Source organism: Indicator indicator, chromosome Z (assembly GCF_027791375.1).
Source record: "Indicator indicator isolate 239-I01 chromosome Z, UM_Iind_1.1, whole genome shotgun sequence".
NCBI classification, from domain to species: Eukaryota; Metazoa; Chordata; class Aves; order Piciformes; family Indicatoridae; genus Indicator; species Indicator indicator.
The window spans coordinates 6693411-6714509 of NC_072053.1; the positions used below are offsets into that span (position 1 = coordinate 6693411).

At 42.7% G+C, this 21099-nt stretch overlaps 1 protein-coding gene across 22 annotated transcripts in view; it reads left to right on the forward strand.

The window, feature by feature from the left end:
* Window positions 1–9200: 9200 nt before the first annotated feature.
* SSBP2 (single stranded DNA binding protein 2) overlaps window positions 9201–21099 on the forward strand; it is a 188855-nt gene continuing 176956 nt past the window's right edge. For all 22 annotated transcript variants that reach the window (XM_054397798.1, XM_054397793.1, XM_054397804.1 and 19 more), the window contains exon 1: window positions 9201–9259. In XM_054397798.1, the coding sequence (XP_054253773.1) occupies window positions 9201–9259 (59 nt within the window). The remainder of the gene's footprint in view (window positions 9260–21099) is intronic.

The window sequence follows — 21099 nt, forward strand, 5'->3', positions numbered from 1 at the left end:
CATGCAATACTGTGCTACTGTTTACTTTATTAAAGTTCAGTCATTTGTGCCTATTCATTTTCAATAAATGTTTAATATTTTTATTCTTTTACAAGCCAGAAGTTACTATTTCCACACCTACTCTTGGCACAGTGATGGCAGAAGGAAAGCCTGCAGATTCATGCTATATTAGTTTATTAATTGAATATATAATTGCAGCTACATCAATCAATTGGGATTTTTCTCTCTTGAATATTCATAAGTCAGTGTTATATGGCACTCACTGAAGTCAATACATAGGATTTTGAAAAAACTGGGCTCTACTCTTCCTTTGCAGTTAATCCTGGACTTCCATGAAGGTACTTTCAAGATAGGGACCTTAGAAAGTAAAACAATGAGGCAGAAGTGCAGAGAAGGAAGGGGAGAGAAAGGAGAAAGAGACTTTGCTCTTCCCATTGATATCAAACTGCCCATTTCCCAGCTGCAGGATCATGAAAAGGAGACTTCTTGGTGATTACCTACTAATTCGAACCTTACAAACCCAACTCAGAACACACAAAGACGAGGTAAAAAAAGGACTTTTTTTCTACTGCAGTTTCATGAAACCTGATCCACAGCAGAGCTCGAAGAACTCACTAAAGCTTTTGAACACATATGCAGACTGGTACCAATTTATTTTTTTATTTCTTCCTTACCAGATGAACAATATATATGAAGAATATCAAGCACACGCATTTGTGTGTGTGTGTGTGTGTGTGTGTAAACATGAGTAGCTTTTATAAACGGAAAAGCCAAAGAGCATAAGTAATTGTCTGGTTTCTATAAAAGGCTCTGCCTCACAAAACAATCCACTGCACAAAACCAAAACAAATCTCTGTAACAACATTCATGTGTTAACATTACAAAGCGTGCTTGCCTTTTACCTGTTTACCTATTCAAAATGGAAGCCAAGCAATACTGAACCAAAGAACTTTTCATCAAACTATTTTCATAATGCCCCCGAAACTGTCATCACAGAAGCTGTTTAGAGTCAAAGGTCTACCTCCTGAGCTGACACCTCCCACTAGACCAGGTTGCTCAAAGCCTCATCCAGCCTGGTCCTAAACACTCCCAGGCATGAGGTGTCTACAATGTCTCTGGGCTACCTCTTCCAGCATCTCACCACCCTCATAGTAAAGGACTTTTTCCTAATGTATAATCTAAATCTACCCCTAATTCCTCATCTACCCATGGATACCCATGGAAAGCCAAAGGATATTGACAAAGTTCTGCAGTGAATACCACCTGAAAAGGTTCAGTGAAAGCCTGTGTGAGAAATCAGCAATGTGATCCTTTTTTTTCCTGGTTCCATACACTATCAAGGATTCTTAAAACAATTTTCCTTGTTCTGTGGATTATACTCCTGTAATGGTTTTGATAATTTATGAATCTCTGAGTTCTTGGAAGTCTAAGAGAAACAAAGCATACATAAGTACAAATTAATGAATATTACATAACATTGTGGTTTTCTTTCCTACTTCTAACACTGCTACTGGCCAGCTGTTAAACAATCCATCTGATCTGGTAAAACTTTGATCTGATATGTGGTAGTATTTTTAATCATCATCACCATCTTCTTGGGCCCCAGATCCTCCCAAAAAGCTGAACATAAAACCCTCAAATACTTCATAAAATGCAGAAGACCAAATGTTGGTGTTGAAAGCAAATGAAATAGCACTCAGCTATCAGAGTCCACTGGCACATTTCATACTTGTTGAAAAGAAGAGCAAGTCCCTAGACAATTATTTTATTTTCTACAATTCTTGAGATCCAAAGAAATTAGCTCCTTTGAATACTAAGTCCACAGTGCAGGCTGCAATGATCTCCATCGCCCCTCGGTTATACACATCAAATAGGGCAGAAAAGTTCCACAAAACTAACATACATTTGAATGTGTTGATAGAGCATGTCTGATACAGTACACCACTGGGATGATACTTAATTCATCAGTATGTGCTCAGTAAATATGTGGAGTGAGAGAACCATTTTATTAATCTTTTCTGTTAAGTATGAACTTCTAATGTAAAGACCTACCCAGAGAATAGAACATCACATGTGTTTGTTTTATAAAACTGTGTAAAGGTTTGCCAAAGCTGTCACAGTGTGATAGCTCTGCCCATTTATTTTCCCAGATCACTTCAAGTGCTACTGCTTGCTTGGGAATTTTTTTTTTTATTCAAAGGATTTATTAAATGCAAAATCTTGAGAATTCTGAAGAGGTTATTTGTCCTAATCACGGCAAATTGTTGGCTGAAGCCAAACTTTTCTGCTCCTACACCTGTGCAACCTGAGGCCTGCAATTCCAAGCCTACAGCCCACAACCTCACTGGTATAACTTCACAACATTGCATTTTGACTAATCCTAAATTCAGGGGAAACAAATGTGTTAAATAAGGCTGTTGAAGTCGACAGCAGTCTGCATATGTCAAACCAACTCAGGAATTATCAGCAACTCCATACCGGGTTGATCCTTTTTTGGTAACATATTGCTGAGTGTAGTGACCCTGAAAATAAAAGCAATTTTGATTCTGCTAACAGCAGTTTTGATTCTGCTAATGTGATTTCTGGGTTGCTTTTTTTTTTAGCTTAACACTAAACGCTAAAAGTGGCAGCGAAGACACCATAGCAGTAAAGTCCTTACCCATAAATCTCTGTACCCACATAATGTAAAGATAGATCTGCCCATGTGGAGCTTTGTATAGGATCAGGATCCAATGTAGCCTCATGCCCACATATATCCCAAATTTTCAGGCTGTCTTTCTTCCAGTTATTGGCACATACAGCACAAATAATCACATTTCTGATGTGACATCACTGAGCCAACAATAGTGACTTTCAGCTATCCTTCACATGATTAATAACTCAGGCTACATCTTTTTTTTTCTTTTGTTTCCCTTCCCTTCCCTTCCCTTCCCTTCCCTTCCCTTCCCTTCCCTTCCCTTCCCTTCCCTTCCCTTCCCTTCCCTTCCCTTCCCTTCCCTTCCCTTCCCTTCCCTTCCCTTCCCTTCCCTTCCCTTCCCTTCCCTTCCCTTCCCTTCCCTTCCCTTCCCTTCCCTTCCCTTCCCTTCCCTTCCCTTCCCTTCCTTTCCCTTCCCCTTTTTTTTCTTTTTTCCCTTTTTCTTTTTTCCCTTCCCTTCCCCTTTTTTTCTTTTCTTTTTTTCTCCACAGACTGTGTTGTCTCATAACGTATAGTTTCAGTCAGCTTAAAACAAATACCTGTAGTCTTAGCCATACTAACCAAATGAGGGCAATCCCTTTCTTTATGTTAATGTATGTCAGTCATAATTTTGAACCCATTACCAAATTGTCAACTAAATTTGATAAAAAATTATCAATTAAAATTCTATAAGTGAAAATACATGGTTGGGAAGAAGAGGGAGACCATATTTGAACTACTCTATGTGAAAGGCAACAGGAGTTCAAGCCTCAGCCAGCACCAGAGAAGGCACACACGTGAGTGAGAGCTAGTGGGTGAGATGTTGGCAAAGCCCCTCTGGTGGAAATAGTATCAGGGAGATCAGACACCACCAGAGAACAAAGTCATAAGAGCTAATATGGAGGAAACCAGTACTTGCAAAGATTTTTTTTTTCCCATTGTGTGAACCTAGATTCAGACTGTGTCACTATGCCCTTTACAGATACTTTCTGATACTCTAAATTGCACATGTACACAAACTGGAAGCCAGAGTACTTACATGCACAAGCAACCATATCACTACCAGGGAAAGCAATAAAGCAATTAAACTTTTATTCTTACCAAGTTTTATTTATAAGCTAAATATAGTCAGGTTCTCCCTGGCCCCTCCATTGATAATCCGCATAAAAGGAGGGTGCAAAGCATTCTTGCTTCCTCTTGAAAGACAGGAGGAAATTGTGGTTCTCACTGGCAAAAGAAAGTCTAAGTGGGCAGCAAGGCCGTAACTTAGGTATCATGGGAGAACGAGAGTAAAAAAGTGAGAGCAGACTGTGTTACAGAAGTAACTGTAGCAGACTGGTAATTCTTCAGCTGGTTTCTGCATACAGCAGTCCTTCTCCATATCCTGTAGCTTTGTGCTGGAAGATGTCCTCAGCTCCCTTCAGCGAGTTGCTCTCAGGACGGCTGTCCTTCAGCAGGAAAGAATTCAGGCAACCAAACACTGCAGAGCAATGCTGGCTGTCTGTGGTGGTGGAGACTCTGTCCAGAAGAAATGCAGAAAAAACAACAAAAGGTATCATGGAGGGAAAGAGAGAGCCCTTGCCAGCAGGAGATCTGGGCAACAAACAGGGTATTAGTAAGACTTTCTCTGAGTCTTAGAATCGTAGAACTCATAGGATAGCTCAAGTTGGAAGGGACCCATAAACATCAGCTCACTCTGTCACTGCACTATAATTACTTTTATTTCCCCCCAACTGGAAAAGAAGGACAAATAAAGCTTTTGTTTTGCACTTATGCCCCATGCATTTCTCCTGTCTTCATTCTTCAATAATGATTTAGGGCTCATCTCAATCACCTGAGCAATTCTTACTCATCTGTATGGCACAGGAATGAAAATCTGCTGAATGAGGTTCACAGTTAGAAACTTCATAGAAAGTTAAACATTCTACAGAAGGAGGAAGGATTCTTCAGAAAGGCTTCAAAACTGCTTTAGTCACATACAAGTTGGAAAAGACCAAACAAAAACATATATTTCCAATAGCATCTTGTCCAAAAAATCTTTCCAGCCACACAGTAACTACAACTAAAATAAGGGAGTACCATTTACTGTCTTAATTTCCTGCACAGCCCTTTCTTAAGACCTGTGTGAAACCTGACAGATTAACTGATGATTTTGAGAATCAACAGAATGTGCAGAACTATACAGTAATTGTATCTATTACTGCAAGTGAATGAGGAAGATCATGATTCTGTAATATAAGTTATATTGTTCAAGGAAGTCTTACACAGCCACACCACTAATGTTTCACAGCAGACATTCTTAACGTTAATCCATAATGTAACTAGCTGCAGTAAAAGAGAGGGAAAAAAACCCACCACCCAGTTTGTAACTATCCTGTATCTCAGACAGGGTGATATAACATAACATATGTTTTAAAATGATAAAGACTTCCAAGAATAAGATGCAGTTTCCAGAAAAAATATTCATACACGCCCAAACAAAAGCAAAATCCTGTAATAATTGAATAATTGTAGCTCTCCGTATCCAAGAAGTTACAAAAAAAAAAAGAAACCAGCCCAAACCAGCCTTTTGCAGTGGCTTAGCTGGTCAACACTCTTATACACAAAGCCCAGTGCTCTTCCCTAAAACCTAAGAATTAATCAGCATTATGTAAGAGATTTTTATAACACTCTAAAAATACATTGTGAATTCCTTTCCAGTGTCGGACTGAGAAGCTTTAAAGTACTGCCACCCCTCATCCCCTTTTTAAACAAAGACTGGATCTTCATTTCTGATATTAGAAACTTAAATTTGTCTCAGTATTTGTGCCTCAAATCTCATTAATTACAGTATTGGCCTCATGAGATACAACTGCTTCTGCTAAGAGCAGTGTTTGTGCTCAAAATGACTGGAGCAAGGGCACAGATACACACATATTATACGTGTATAAACACTTATAAGAAGGAATTAATGACACATGAAACTTCATAAGACTATTTGGATGTTTTCACATTAATTTACCTGCTTACTAAGCAAGCATGGTAACATTTTGTTTGCATGGTGCTGACAGATATTACACCATGATAGCATTTTTGCAAAGGCAGTTGTAACATTACCCTGGCAAACCTACAGCAGAGTCCTACGAGTACCTTATTCCTTTTTGTTCTCTATTTTTCATATGCATAATAAATGAGTGCTAGCACTATTTCTGTATTTTCTACTGAAGGATCTTTAAGCAAAATTACAAAGTCATCATCTGAATGTTAATGGTAGCTTGAGAAATAGACCCGTAAAGAGAAGGAGATTTAACACTGTTATTTGGAACAGTGCCATTCTGCTCATGTCCAACGGTCCATTCCTGCCCTCCCTAAATTCCTCCGGACTGCCCCAACTCACTATTTGATCTATGAACACACAAAGCATGTGCAGTCCTTCAGAGCAAAACAAATCACAAGAATGCAAATAAATCACATGAAGAACAGGAACAAAGCATTTTCGGCTGTGAAAATCTTGTCATGGAATGCAAATCCACAGGATATTACAGCAATCTTATCATCACATTTTTAGGAAACACCTCAACGTTGTCCTTTTCAATAAAACTTTTCCTTATACAAGGCTGACACCACACTGACATAGCCATCCTTTCAAAATAACCCCCACCCTTCAGACCACAAACAAATCAATCAAAACTATTGAGGCAAACAAACAAGAGACTTTGCAAGGAAAAGTAAAAGATGAAAAGATGACTGCCTTGCCCAGGGATGATTTTACCACTGTTACCAGTTTCATCTGAAAACCATGCTGATACTATGGCTGATGGGTGGCAGCATAAAGCCTTGGAGGTAGTCAGGGTATCTGATGGGATGATAATGGCTCTTCCACAAGTGCAAGGAAATATTTAGATTAAAATTGTACTCTGGATTATGATGCTCCTGTACCAAATTCAGTGTCAACTATGCTTCCTGTGTTTGCCCAATAATAGTCATGTTCAAGCTTTTTCTTCCCACAGCAACTATTTTTTAAAAAATATTTTACCCACAACCTAAGTCCTTCTTTGTTCTCTGTCCTGATTCTTTCTCTACCTTTCCTTCTTTGTACCATTTTCTGCTACCCTTATACACACTGAATGCAGTCAGTCACATGGCTAGCCTCCACCTGAACTCCATGGTACAAGGCATGTAAGCATTATTCTGCAGGAATGAGGGCAAAATACCTCCTTTGGTTCACGCTTCATTAATGTGTCCTTCTCAGACTCTCTTCCTAGTCTTTCCAGCCCTTTCATCACCCACATTGACTGCCCAAGTGCCCATTGTTCTTGTACTTATTCCCTTTTTTTTGCTCTCACCCATGCTCATTTTTGCCTCCTTTGTTTCCTCTGTCAGCTTCTCCTGTCTTTCCTTCCTCGCTTATTTTCTCCTGCCACTTCCCACTTACTTTCTTCTCCCACCACAAACCTGTTGCCACCTTGTTCAGAGTTCTTCCTCTGGTTTCACTGGTGTAATTTTGATGTAAGCAGGAGCCTTGGTCCTACCACCATGTGGAGGCCGGAGTGACCACTGCCAGTGGGCTGCGTGCAAAGCCTAATGCACTTTTTCCACTACATCCACTCCAACCATTCTATTCCACTGACCTGGTAATTAAAAAAAAAGTCCAAGACAGACAGCCAACTTTGGCACAAAATGGCTTTTGTTGCAGCGTGCTTTAATCTGATGAATTATTGCAGTGAGTTGCAAAAGTGCACATCCCACACAACCCATGCCGTGACAGGGAATTGCTGGTGTGCAGCTATAAAGCACCTCAGATTCTTCAGCCTCTCACTCCTTCCTCTTGTCTCTGCAACTCCATTGCTAATTTGTTCCAGTCTCCCATTGATACTCTCTTAATCTCCCCCCAATAATTTCACCTCACCAACCATTCTCTTCACTCTAGCAGCTCAAAATCCAGCGGATATTTTTTTTTTACCCCTGCAGCTCCAACAATGATAAACAGATGCTGGTGGTCTATGCCTTGTACAATTTCCCTCTTTGAATTTTGCGTGTCACTTGTTGTTGGTGACCTTTGCCTGCCAACACAATGGGGAGATGGGTATATTTACAACCTGGCCTGACCAAAAAACCCCCAGTCACTCAAAGGGCTTGACATTAAACACTAAAAGCCCCCTCAGGTTACACATGCGAGTAGGTTTACAAGATTAGTCGTACGTTTGAAAAGATAAGCAGTATCAACATCTCCAAAATTTGGGTTTATACTCTAGCAGCATGGGTAACAAAAAATCCAAGGAGTGAGGTATTTAAAAAAAACCCAAAAAAACAAAAAACGGGGCAAGTAATAAATGATCCCAGTGGTTGCTCTCCTTCCTACCATCTCTCTGGAACACATAATTATTTGCAATGTACCTTTAAAAAAAAAATCAAAGCATTTCCTTCAATTTTCTTTAGACTTTTTTTTTTTTTTTTAAGCTTTTCTAAGACATTCTGTTTTGGTTCAGGAAATGTTTCCTCCCAATCTCCAATAGCCAAAGGCTGGTCTCGGCTCTAGCCCACGAGGCCCAAGTTACCCTCCGGCTATGGGCGTGCAGACGTGTCTCTGCCGGGAAGCCCCCTCCCCTCGGGGCTCGCCCTCCAGTCACAGGGAAGGACTCTCGACCCGTCCCGACCCTTCTTAGCTCAGCTGGGAGGGAAAGGGTTTGACCTTCGGCGCTGAGGAAATAGGGGCGCCGGGCTGGCCTCTGTGGGAGGTGGCGGGGCTCGGGGCTCCCCGTGGCGTGCAGCCCAGGCGTGTTCTGAGGGGCTGGGTCGAGACGACCCCTGTGGCCCTGAGAGTAGGCACAAGGAGGAGTAGGGCGCGGTCCCTGAGGTGACTCGAGGCTGGCTGCAGCTGAGGGGGGGGCTCCAGGAGTGGGGAACACGGCGGGGAATTGACGGGGGACGCGGCTGGGGAGCGTCCGCTAAACCCATGCCACTCGAGCCCCACTTCGGGGTGTGTACTGCTGGTGGTGGGCAGCTGGTGCCACCGCGCACCGGCTGCGACCCCGTCCCGCAGAGAACGGCAAGCGGCTGCGCGGCCAGCTGAGAGGAGAGGGTCGCGGCCGGGGGGGTGGCAGGAAGGGGCCAGTGACGGAGGGCGGGCGGCGAGGAGGCCGCGGGCTGCCTGGTGCTGCCAGCTGCCGAGCGAATCCGGTCCGCAGTTTGCCGCTCGCCGCCGCGCTCTCCCTTGCCGGCAGCGGCGGCGGGCGGGTGGCAGGCGCTCGGAACAGCCGGTTGTTTAAAATCCTTCTAGAACCGTTTCTAATTCCCCCTTGCGCCGGGGAAGGGAGAGAGCGAGCGGGGGGGGGGAAGGAGGAGCCGAGGGGGCGGGGGGGGGGGGGAAGGAGGAGGGAGCAGCCCGTCCGGGTCTCCGCCTGTCGATCACGGCCCGGGGGGCGTGCCCGCCCCGCCGGCCGGCCAATGAGGTGTGTGTGTGGCGGCGTCTCCATGGTGACGGGGCTGTTCCCGGGGAGGCTGTGATGGGTTGACAGGTGCGTGACAGTCGGAGCTCTCTGCAGGCATGTACGGCAAAGGCAAGAGCAACAGCAGCGTCCCGTCCGACAGCCAGGCTAGGGAGAAGTGAGTACAGCCCGCCGGGCCGTGCCGGCGGACCGCGCCTTACGCGGGTGCACACCCTTGCGCGCAAAGTAACTTTCCTGCCGACGGGCAGTGCGGTGCGGGCGCGGCGGGAGGACGGAGGGACGGACGGACGGACTAAAGGGCCCAACGCCGTCCGGAGCGGCATGAGAGGGGCAGGCGGCCGCGCTGCTTGAGCGGGAGGAGCCGCCGAGAAGGGGATCCCCGCGGCGGGACATCGGCTGCTGGGCGAGGGGACAGCAGCGGGCGCCCCCTTCTCCCTGCCGCAGCCGGTCCGGGCAGGCGGGCGGGCGGGCGAGCGGCGCCGGTTTCCCCCGTTCCCCGTCCCTGGGGCCCTCCACTGGGCTCGACGGCGCAAGGTGCCGGGACAACTTGGGTAACAAAGAACCTTGGGTCAGGGACTGGAAGGCGGGGGACTAGAGGACGAGGCGCCGGGGGAAGGGGGTGGGGGTGTGGGAAGCCGGGGCCGCCTCCCGCTGCTTCTCAACTCGCCTCTTCGCAACTTTTCCCCGGGACCGCGCAGTCCGGCGGCCCCGGCGCCGCGGCGCATTGTTCTCCGGGGCGCACGGCGTGGGGGGACAGCCATGCTCTGGCACCCGCCCTGCCAAACAAAGGTGCTGGAGGGATAAGCACCCCCTCCATTTTAGTGGGGTTGGTTAAGGGTTTTTTTGCGGGGGTGTGCCGGGGCGCGCTGGAACTCCCTCACATAACCCCCCTCACCAGCCTGAATTCGGCTGGTGCCGAAACAGCTTGCGAAAAGGACTTTTAAAATTTTTATTTTTATTTTCAAGAAAAAAAGAAGCGAATAAATGTATCAGCTGAATGGCGCGATGGCTCCTTTATTTTCCTCCCTCCTCCCCGTCTAAACATGCGGCTCTTCGGAGCGTGGACAGCCCGACGGCAACGGCGGGAAGCGGGGGACTGGCTACCCGTGCGGCTGCCCGAAGGGATGCGGCCCCTCTGGGCTGGGCCGGGGTGGGGGTGCCTCTCTTGGCGGGCCCTGTGCTGCCGTTAGTGCAGGCGGGAAAGACTTGGGGAGGAAAACGAGTTTTTGAAAAGGACGGCGTTTTTTGAGTTGTCAGTGGCTGCTTCTTGGCGTTCCAGAGGCCAGTGTAGCACGGGGAGGAGGCGGCTGTGGTGAAGGGAAGGAAAAGCCTGTGTGAGGGGGTAGGAGGAAGCGTATCGGAGGTGGCTTCAGGGGGGGGAAGGTCAGGATAAGGCTGCTGAGGGGGTCCGGAGATGGAGACCTCCATCCAGGAACCAGGTTTGCAGCAACTCTTAGCAAAAACTGCATTGCTCCAGCATTGCATTTCACACCAGGCTCAACGCTCCGGGCACGGCTGACAACTTTCCCTGCAGGCATTTTGTCCTGAACCTTCACCTAAAAGTTTGTGTGGGGTTTTTTTTTTGTGGTTTTTTTTTTCCTTGTTTGTTTGTTGTTGTTTGTGCCTTTTTTTTTTTCCCCCATTGCTACAGTATTTTAGAGACTTCCTAATTCCAGAGTCTGGCATACATACTTCTTGGAAGAGCAGCAGGCCAGGCATCCCTGTTGCTACAGGACAAGGAGATGCTAGGGGAAATTTGAAGTGTTGTTATGTTCGGGAATTTCAAACCTAACTTTGCAATGGAAAGGTAAAGGAATATAGGCAGTACTGACATGAAATGTTAATTGTTGAGATAGAGTGGGAGACACAACTTGGGCGCTAAAACCTAATCAAATAATAGCACTTCTTACTCCCAGTGTAGGAATGATTTTTAGGATAAGTGACTGGTGGAATTGTTGTTTGTTTTAGGAAAGTCACAGAATTAAAACAATTTTCTCATGCTGCATAATTGCTGATGCTTGTCAGTACACTTGGAAAGTTCCTGAAGGGCACAAGAAGACCACACTGTGGGACTGGATCAGTTGGATCAGTTTGATGGATCAGTTTGTTGGATCAGTTGAAGATCATGTTCTTTGAATTCTTCTTGCAGAAACTACCCAATCCTAACCACATACACAACTGTTCTGGTCCTAGAGCAGAACATGTAAACTGTTTTCTCGTTTGTCTTCTTTAATTGTAGCTGATTTTTTCTTTTGGAGTCTCACTGCTGTAAAGCACATTTTATTTCATGGGGTATGAAAATGCTTAATAATTTTGAGGACAAATCTGCCAAACTGACCTATTGCCAAGTAGCAACTGCCCTCCTAAGTAAAGTTATGGGGGCCTGCTAGATGGTGCTGTTCGATTTAAATACACTCATTATAGCTAACAGCTGGAAATGTGGATTCCTCTGTATAGATGATTTTATGCAAAATACTGAATTCGTGTTTTTAAATCATGGACTTGACAGATTGGTAACTTCTTGATATCGTCTACTTATGGGTATTCAGAAACACTCTTCCTCTCTCAGCTCCACCCCTCCCCCCAACGGTCCTTTCTGCTAATGATAAAAAAAGAAGAAGACAAAGCCTAAAGACTTGGTTTATGATGTGGAATTCCATTATACATAGTTTGCATTCCAGATATTTTTTGTAGTGCATCCTTTCAGATGTCTTAGTAGATCAGGTCAAATCATCACCATTTTCATATATTTTTTTCCTGAGATCGAAAAAACTGTAATTACTTTTTCCCCCCTTTTGTTTCTTATGACATTAATTTAGAACCATGCACTGTTTCTCCCAAGGCAGTGCATGAGTTCTTATTCTGCTCAAAAAAAGTTGTTGTCAAATGAAACCTCTACAAAAATACAGCTCCAACTTCTGCATGAGATTGTGTTAATTTGAAAACCACAGAGAAAATACATGTTTGATACATTAAGTACTTACTTAATCAAGAAGAGCAGGATTGTAATTATGTTTAATTTGAAAGTTTTTAGAATGGAACGTGTAACTTAACTGCGATGTGTCTCTTCGTGGTTTTAAGTATCTGAAATTTAGTAGGCTGTAACTGATCTCTGAAATACATTTGTAATAATTAAGGAAATAAAAGAAAAAAAAACAAAAAACAAAACCCAAACACTACCTAGGGTTTGCACAGCCCAATTATATGGAACATGTTCCTTTCCCTTGAGGATGTGTGTCAGTGACAGGACTAGAGTGTGGAAAGAGTATTTATCAAGTGTGGAAAAGATGTGTGTCGTTGAGATGTTGTTTGCAATCAAGAATGTGATATATTTTACAGACTAATCCAGTGCCAAATAATGTTTGTAGTGTGGTATCTCACTGTATGCTGCCTTTCATATTTATGTCCTTTAAGGTTATGTAATTTCTATTAAAATGGACAAGTTTTGCAAGTCGTTTGTAGTAGCCCTTGGCAAATTTTTGGTTCCAAAGATGGCATTTATTTTATGTTTTTTCTCTTTGTCCCTGCTGCCTAACCTTTGGGGTAAATTATAAGTGTAGCTTTACAACACATGTGAAGTATGAATATATGAATTTGGGAAAAATAATACCCTAAATCTGGGAAAAATAATACCTGGTTCTATGATAGAGAGGTAAAACAGTAAGAATGAAGGCACATGATACCTGTGAGGCATGAAGGAGATGAAAAGAGGAAAATCGCAAGTGTTGTGTGCCTTAAAATTTTGGGTTCAAACTGCCCTTGTCACATAAGGGATGGAAAAGTTGTATTAAACAGTAGCTCCTCCACCGCTCATGCTGTGCTGGAGCCAGCCAAGTAAAAGGAAAAAGTCTACAATTTTCAATGTAGCTATCTTTCTTTCTTCTTTCCTTTCCTTTTTTTTTTAAATATTCCCCCCCCCCCATTTATTTCTTAAAATTGAATTAATTCAGATTAGGTGCTTGGACCTGCTGATATTGAATGGTGACATTCTGTAAACTTTTTTAATCTTGGAGAAAGAAGACTCTAAACAGACTATAAAAGTGTTTTGTAGCTCATCAAACAGGACTTTTACAGGCATTTGCAAATCAAACTGTCTAGCTATAAATAATGTTTTAAGCTAGAAAGTATATGTAGAAAAATAGTTAAAATATATCATAATAAATCCTAAATTCTGACTGGATTGCATGTTGTGTGTTCAGTCACCTTGATCTCTCAGTGGCCTTCTAAACTAGTCTTTTTTCCCCGAGATGCTCATACTTTACTTGGGCTCAGCAGACATACACTAACTGGGTGATTAGAGACTGAGATTTACTTTGATGTTAAAGGAAGCATGATCAAAACATCAACATCGAAGCAAACATTAACAGTGAGTTATTGATTGATTTTCAGCTCGGTGTGGGAGGGAGAGGACATAAAGAAAGTGAAAATACTTGATTGTTGCCATCATGGTATTCTTTGCCTCATTGTTTTTGCATGACCTGATCTGTGAATGTCTGCTAAGTTTGATCTTAGCCAGTTGGTCACATGGAAGGAGATGGACATTTTTCCACTCTGCTGCTGCTTTGGAGAAGAAAGAAGATGTCTCTCCTTTTTTTGTTTCTCCTCAGGTCTGTTCTGGGTGGTTGGCTGCTCAAGCAGTGTGAGTGCCTGACTTGATAGATGTCTCTTCCCATGCAGGAAAGAAAAGTGGTAGTCAGAACATTGAGTGTGGGGGACTGTGTAAACCTAACTTCAGTCTAGTAGTGACCGGAGATACATATCCACCTCTTAAGTTTACTGCTTATGGCAGCGATATCTGCTGTCATACAGTTTAAGCACAACCAAGTACTTCATTGAACTGCCAAGAGCCAAGGCAAAAAACGTGCTTCAGTTTCTTTGTTCCTTGCTCTACACAACTGGTCTGCTCACAAAAGGTCTGGTTCCTTTTTCCTGTGCTGTTTCTTAATGGTGGACTTTGAAGTGTCTTGATTCCAGCTTTTGTGGACTCTAGTGCCAAGCAAACTTCTGCTACTGAAGACCAAAAGGGCTTCTGGAGCCCACTTTGACCCATTGGGTACGGCAGATGCAGTCTTGAGTACAGTGAGCACATTTCAGGCTTGGCTAAGAGATAATTAAATCTTGCTGGAGTAGACAGTAGTTAACAGAAACTGGTGTGCATTAATAATTTTTTTTTCTTTAATTTATACAAATGCATGTGATAGTGTCACAAGTATTGAAAGTAGCCAGACAAGATTTTCATAACTTTGCTGAACTTTCACTATTTGGATGGAAAGTTTATAATGGCATATATGAGCATTGTGTTGGTTGATTTCTTTCTGTTGAAATGTTTTGTCTCTTTTTGAGAATTAGGCAAAGAAAAAAACCTGGCATTTTTCAATCTTTAAAAAGTTCTCACAACTTTTTTACAGTGGAAGACCAATAGTACTGCTTTCCGTCGAAACATTTGAAATCTAGTTGAAAAAGGATGAGGGATTTTATTCCAGGGACGTGTCTTTTTTTTCGTTTGCATGACAAAGCATCTGAATTTAGTCAGGATACAAGCCTTTTCAGAAAAAAGATTAATTTGCATATGCTTAGGGCTTACTAACTGTAATCGCTGAATATTTCATCTTTGCTGGGAGCACAGCAGATACTGGAATCAGAGGAGTGGCTTGGGGATAAAAAACGGGACTGGGCTTGGCTGGGGAGGAGGGTGTAAATATGAGCAGTTGGAGCCTGCAGCCCTGAGATGCCAGGATGCAGAGATAACAGGGGCTGGCACTTGAAGGAGAATGGAGGAAGCTGGGTGGAAATGGCCAGTCTCGAGAGGCAAGACAAAGAATTGCTTCCTAAGGGTACTTGCATTGGAATCAGAGATCTGGGTGGGACCTGGTGCAGCTAGACAAGGGAAATAGACCCAGTGTAAAGCAGGGAGCAGAGCAAGGACAGTGGTATCTTGTAGGAGGCAGATCAGGAAGTGGAAGGTTTTCGTTAAGTTAGGGGGAATGTGTTGTCATTCCAGAAAATTACTGTTCCTTTGCTGCCAACAAGTGTGTGTAAAATGTGTTATTTTCAAGATAAAGACCTGCAAACACCCATGAAGTACTGACTTCATGGCACAGTTGTGTGATAGTCCTAAAACCTGTAGCTCAGATGAGACGTCAGAGCTTTGAAATGGAAGGATAGGGCTTAGCATTGAAAAGCAGCTGGAGTAATGTGTCTGAGTGCAATTTCTGAGTGTTGTACTTGCATTCTCAAAAATGTTCTCTTTACTTGGAAAGTACAGATGTATACTAAGTGTTGTTCTTACGTTGTCCTCTTCTGCGTGTTCACAGATTTATTTATTTTTTCCCTCTGGAAAGACTCGGAGTTTTTTATTGTGCAGAATAGAGTATTGTTTTCATAACGAGTAGCTATTTGATAATTTGCTATTTTGCTGTCATGCGGCATGTGCCTTATGGCTGACTTGCTGTTTCATAATACAGCTGTTCCTGGAGAAGGAATGTGTTGTGTCTTTGATGCTCAGCTCCATGATGTCCAAGTTTCACAAACCTTTAAAAATATGTGTCAGGCCTGCCTGCCAGTTTTAGAAATGGCAGTAAGGTGCAGAAGGGTGAAATGCAAAAGAATCTGCTCATTTTTGAGTGCCAAATATGAGCTGTGTAGCCCTGAAACTTTTTTTTGAGCATTAAACAAACACTGTACAACTTCCACCACTTCTTTGCCAGTGATTCGAAGGACAAGAGGCCATTTTATCACATTGGGCATCCAGAAGATGAGGAATAGAAAGTGATTCATACCCTGTACAAAATTTGTTTTGGCTGAATGGCTTGGCTGAATAGTATCCTGTGGCACACCTAGAGGTGGAGGATCATCTCAGGTGGTCTCAGAAGGACCCATTTGCAACACAGTTCCCTCCACTCTGAAGTCTGCCATCTCTCCTGGTACAGTATGCTGCTTCTGCCTCGGAAAGACTGTGATTTAGTTCAGGACAAGATGGAAATAAGCAGTCCCATGAGCTACAGAATGCATGAAGCCTGGTTTCCTGGACAGCTATCTTCTTGAGGTCATGCTGCCCTGTTTCCATGGAGGCAACTTGTAGAAATGTAATGGCTTTTTGAGACTGCTGACTTTACTTTGGATATATTTTGAATTGGATAATGAACTAAAAGTTACCTGCAGTGGACACTTGCATACTTGGACACAGTGTGACCTCACAAGCCTGCTTTCCTTAGTGAGGGAGACTACAAACACATAATGGTGTGATTCAGGGTGGCATTATGGTTGGGTAGAGCCACTTCATGATGACGGCTCCATGAACCTTCAGGGTGCAGAAAGGGCACACAGGCCCTCAGTGTAGTACTCAGTGTAGGTACTGAGGGCAACTGGTGGAAATGGTTGCTTTTAAGAGTTCTCTGCAAAAGCTTCTTTGAGCATCAGCAAGAACATACCACATTAATGATTTATCACCATGAACATGCAGCAGCTAAAACTTTGTGGCATCCTAGCCATGTTGATTTGGGTTAAGGACACTTGGTTCCTGCTTTGTTGGTGTATGAACAGGTCAGAAAGGAGTGCTGGTCCAGGCTGTGTTGAAGCTGGAGTTTCTAGGGTATGCTGAGTGGAGCCACAGATCCCCAAGTCCATATTGTTTAGGTAGTGGTCAGGTAATCCGTAGCTGTTTCAAATACTAAGAGATCCACAGATAGCAACAAATGTAGCGCTTCAGAAATCTTGATGACTTCCATCCATGCTTCTCTAGGCTTTAGGACATTTCTCCCTCCCAGTCTCAGGAAGGTGACAGGTAAGACTGTAAAATGTTCTTTTCTGAGAAACTGAAAGGTGGCTGTAGTCAGGACCAGCGTTTCCTAGCTTCTTTTTAAATTTTTCTTCTTTTTTTTTTTTCTTTCCTGCTTCATTGAGTATGGAAATATAAAACATAAACTGAAAACCGTTGTGGTGGATCATTTTTTTCTCTTCAAACTTTCTCTGATTCTTGCCTTTGGACTCTTGGTTTTCTCTGTATTATTGGTAGCATATCCAGAGCATAGAATTGGGCAGAATGAAGCAATTATCTCTCTTCTGAGACCATATAGACCCATTGCTGCCAATACTCTGTAGAAAACTTGCCTGTTTTTTGTCATTGTTCTGTTTTGTTTTGGTTTTGTGTTTTTTCCTCTGTTTTTCTGTTGTTTTTTTAATAATCCATTTTGCTGTCTGCATGCCTTCTAGGTTTTTCTTACAATACTGCTGCCTAGCCAATTATTCCCCATTTCATATTTGTGTATTTGATTTCTTATTCCTGAGCATAATACTCTGCATTTGTCTCTTGAATTTTCTCTTATTAACTTACCTCATTCTGTTCATGTCCCCAAAAGGGCTTATAATCTGTCCCAATTTATCATGTACACTTTTGTATTTCTACATACAAGTCATTAATGAAAGTCTTTTAATGGAATTAGCTTGGGATAGCAAAGGCTTTCTTGATGACTCTTACATAATTTTTTTCATGTGACTTTACACCATCTTCATTCCATGAAGACTGTTTGCTTACCTAGATGAGGTGAGATAGGCCAAGAATCAAAACTCTTCTGTCTTAACTTTTAGGAAGCCATCCATGTGTTCCTCCTTATCCATTGCATAGTCTCCTTTCCAAGTAAACCAAACAGCTGACAGGTTCTTTTTCTTGACAGATAATGTTGACTCCTTATCTTTGTATTCTGAATGTGTTTATAATTTGTTTCTGGCATTGTTTCCTGTATGTTTTTTTGGTAGTTAAGGAGATGTCTGCATGATTGTTATTATATTTAAAAGTATTTTACACATGCTATGGCATGCTAAGATTTTTCAGTTTCTTGGTTTATTTTTTTGTTGTGTTTATTTTTGTGCCAAGCTAATGTCATATGTGTAAACAAGCCAAAAAGTTGACTCCTGCTCATCACATGAGTGCTTGGGTGATTGAACAGGGAAGATGGACAGCTCATTGCTGTTCACCTGTAACTTACATGCTTTTCTGTGCAATTGCACACTGTGGTATGAGTTTAAGTTGAACCTGAAACTCAGGTGCTCTTTTTTTCTTGTTTTGCCTTTCCCAAAAAGTGTCTTAACATAAAGCAATTGTATACCCATTTGACAAACATCTGTCATACTCTCCTAAGTGCCTCCTTATGACTGGCCCCCATGAAGCCCTTCCCTGTGACCTGAACCTCTTGTGTACAAGCCTTTGGCTCCTTCAAATCCCAGCTTGCATGTAGCTTAGACATCCACATCTTTCTTTTAGGAAAATCAACTTCATTTGTGATAAAAGATCCAAAATGTAAACATAATTTACATTGTCTATCTATTTCTTTTCAAAATGGCTTTCAGTCCTTCAGAGAAATGTATGTGTTAGTGTTAGTTTTAAGCTGGACCTACCTGTGAAAGAAGAGTGACTGGATGGATTTTCTTCTTCTAAGTATATTAGAAGCGTGTTTCCAAACACCCCGCTCCCACCCTTGTTTTCTATGCAAATATCAATTAGGAAATACCAGTTTGTAAAACATCTGAGTGTCAGAAGTCACACTTCTCACGGCAGGAGCAGTTTATCAGCTGTGGGTCATGGTGGTTGTCTAGCTCCTCAGTGCCTGCTAGCATTACATTCACAGTCGGATTAATCCAGTCCTTTATAGCCTGCCTTTGGGCATGTGTTTCAGTGCGAAGTTCAGTTCTTCAGGTGGAAGCATTTAACTGGGAGCTGATCATGATGTAACCAATATTTCTTGCTCAGTTTATCTAGTCTAGTTGAACTGTGTCCAGTTCTGGGCTCCTTAATTTAAGAAGGACATTGAGATGCTTGAACATGTCGGTAGAAGGGCAACAAGGCTTCGAGCACAAGCCCTATGACGAGTGGTTGAGTGAGCTGGAGTTGCTTAGCCTGGAGAAGAGGAGGCTCAGGGGAGACCATATTGCTCTCAACAACTACCTGAAAGGAGGTTGTAGCCAGGTGGGGGTTGATCTCTTCTCCCAGCAACAGAACAAGAGGACACAGTCTCAAGCTGCTCCAGGGGGAGTTTAGGCTCTAGGTGAGGAGAAAGTTCTTCACAGAAAGAGTAATTGGCCAGTGGAATGGGCTGCCCAGGGAGGTGGTGGAGTCACCATCCCTGGAGGTGTTAAAAAAAAAAAAGATTGGATGTGGCACTTGGAGGCATGGTTTAGTTGTCAGGAGGTGTTAGGTATTAGGTAATAGGTTGAACTTGATGATCTCTGAGGTCTTTTCCAAACTGGTTGATTCTGTGATTCTGTAAAACCCTTGATATTAACCCCAAAGTCTTCGAGGGATTTGATCAAGCATAAATTGCCAGTGAAAGTGCTCGTTTGCTACTTAGGCTTGGCTATATTGTTTCTTTTTATCTCAAATTCCTAAATAAAAGACTGTCATTGAAAGGGGGGATTTCAGTTTGCAATGCCTCTTAAATTTTGGGAGAGATTTCACCTCAAAACCAAACTCCTTTAATTTTTCTGGAAAGAAGCCAGTGTTTTGCAAATTGAGAAGCATGGAGTTAACCAGCAGTAATAAGTTACCAGTACGTGTAAATTCCAATGCAAGCAATATGTTTTTCCTATTGATACAGAAAATGTCTTGCTACTAGCAGATGCATTTTTAAATGAATGAGTTTGGAAACTTAATAAGAATGTCCTGCAGTTGGGATTAAGTATTTTGGCAGGTATTTAGAGGAAGGTAAAATACTGTCTTATGTTTTCTGTGGTAATCAACTCAATTCTTATAAAAAGGTGTGAGTGGTAGTTCTGGAAACTATCTGTAGGTTAAAAAAAAGTGATGGCAAATTCAGTGGCAAACTGAAGTAGCTTGTGTTGTCACCTTGGCCTTTCCCTGGGAAGGGCTGTGCTTTCTGAAGAAAACACTGGAGTGCGGGAGTGGAACTATAATTCCTTAATAAATACGTTGTTCTTAATGGTCTCAGGACAAAATGGCTCTTGTGGCTGACAGGCAGTGTGAGTGTGTCATAAATATTCTGTGATTTATGAGGCTGGAAGTAAGGATGCCACCTGATGCTCCTACTACGGAAGTTGTGCTTTATCAGGTCCTTGTAATTGCAGCAGCAAGATTTGATAAACCAAAGCCCCTTTGCTTTCTGCATCCTTAATGTTTTCTTTACTGTTCTTCTTTCCCAACTAATTCTCAAAGAACTTGGACTAGTCTTAACGTTGCTCTTGTTTAGATCAACCTTTGAACTGAGGTGGTGGTGGTGGTGAGTTGGTATGTGCTATTTATATGTTTGGGATGAGTTAATGAATTCATCAGGTGTATTGGGAACAATGAAGCTCCCCTGCTGAATCTGAAACTGCCCTAGGAGTGAAGGTTATGACTTGCATTGTCAGTCTCCTGAATAGTTTGGCCTCTAATTGTTCATTAGTAGCCCCTCCTAAATCAGTGTATATAGTTTAATCCGCCTTGAAACGTGAATTGCAAGTCAAAGACTTTTGAGCAATACAGTGAAAAGTTGTCTGAATTTATTGCATTTTCTATAAGTGCTTCCTAAACTTTGGTAAACTGCTACTCAGTAGCTTTTTCCAGCCCTCAGTGGTCTTTGGTGATGGGTAGCAGAGCTGCTGGTGCCTCCTCCAACCACTCAGTGCTCCCTTCTGCAAGTCAGAAAGACTTCCGTGATAATGCCAGCGCTAATCAAATATTTATAGTGTATTATACATGGACAGGCTGTTTTAAAAAACTTACAGGCATATATACTGGCCTGAGGAGTGGAGTTTGTTTTTCCTGTGTGTTTATATGCATGTTGTAAAATAATATAAATGAAAGTTGATTTTTTGGGTCGGAATAGGAAAAGTATGTGATCAACAAATAAACACCTAGAGCTTGCACAGAGGACAGTGTGTAAAAAAAAAATACAAAGCTAGGAAAGATAAAGGAGAGCTTCAGATCTGAAGATGAAGAGCAGTGTGAGAAATACAGAAATATGCCTCTAGTAATGGTAATGTACTTGACAAGCAGATCTAAAAGGT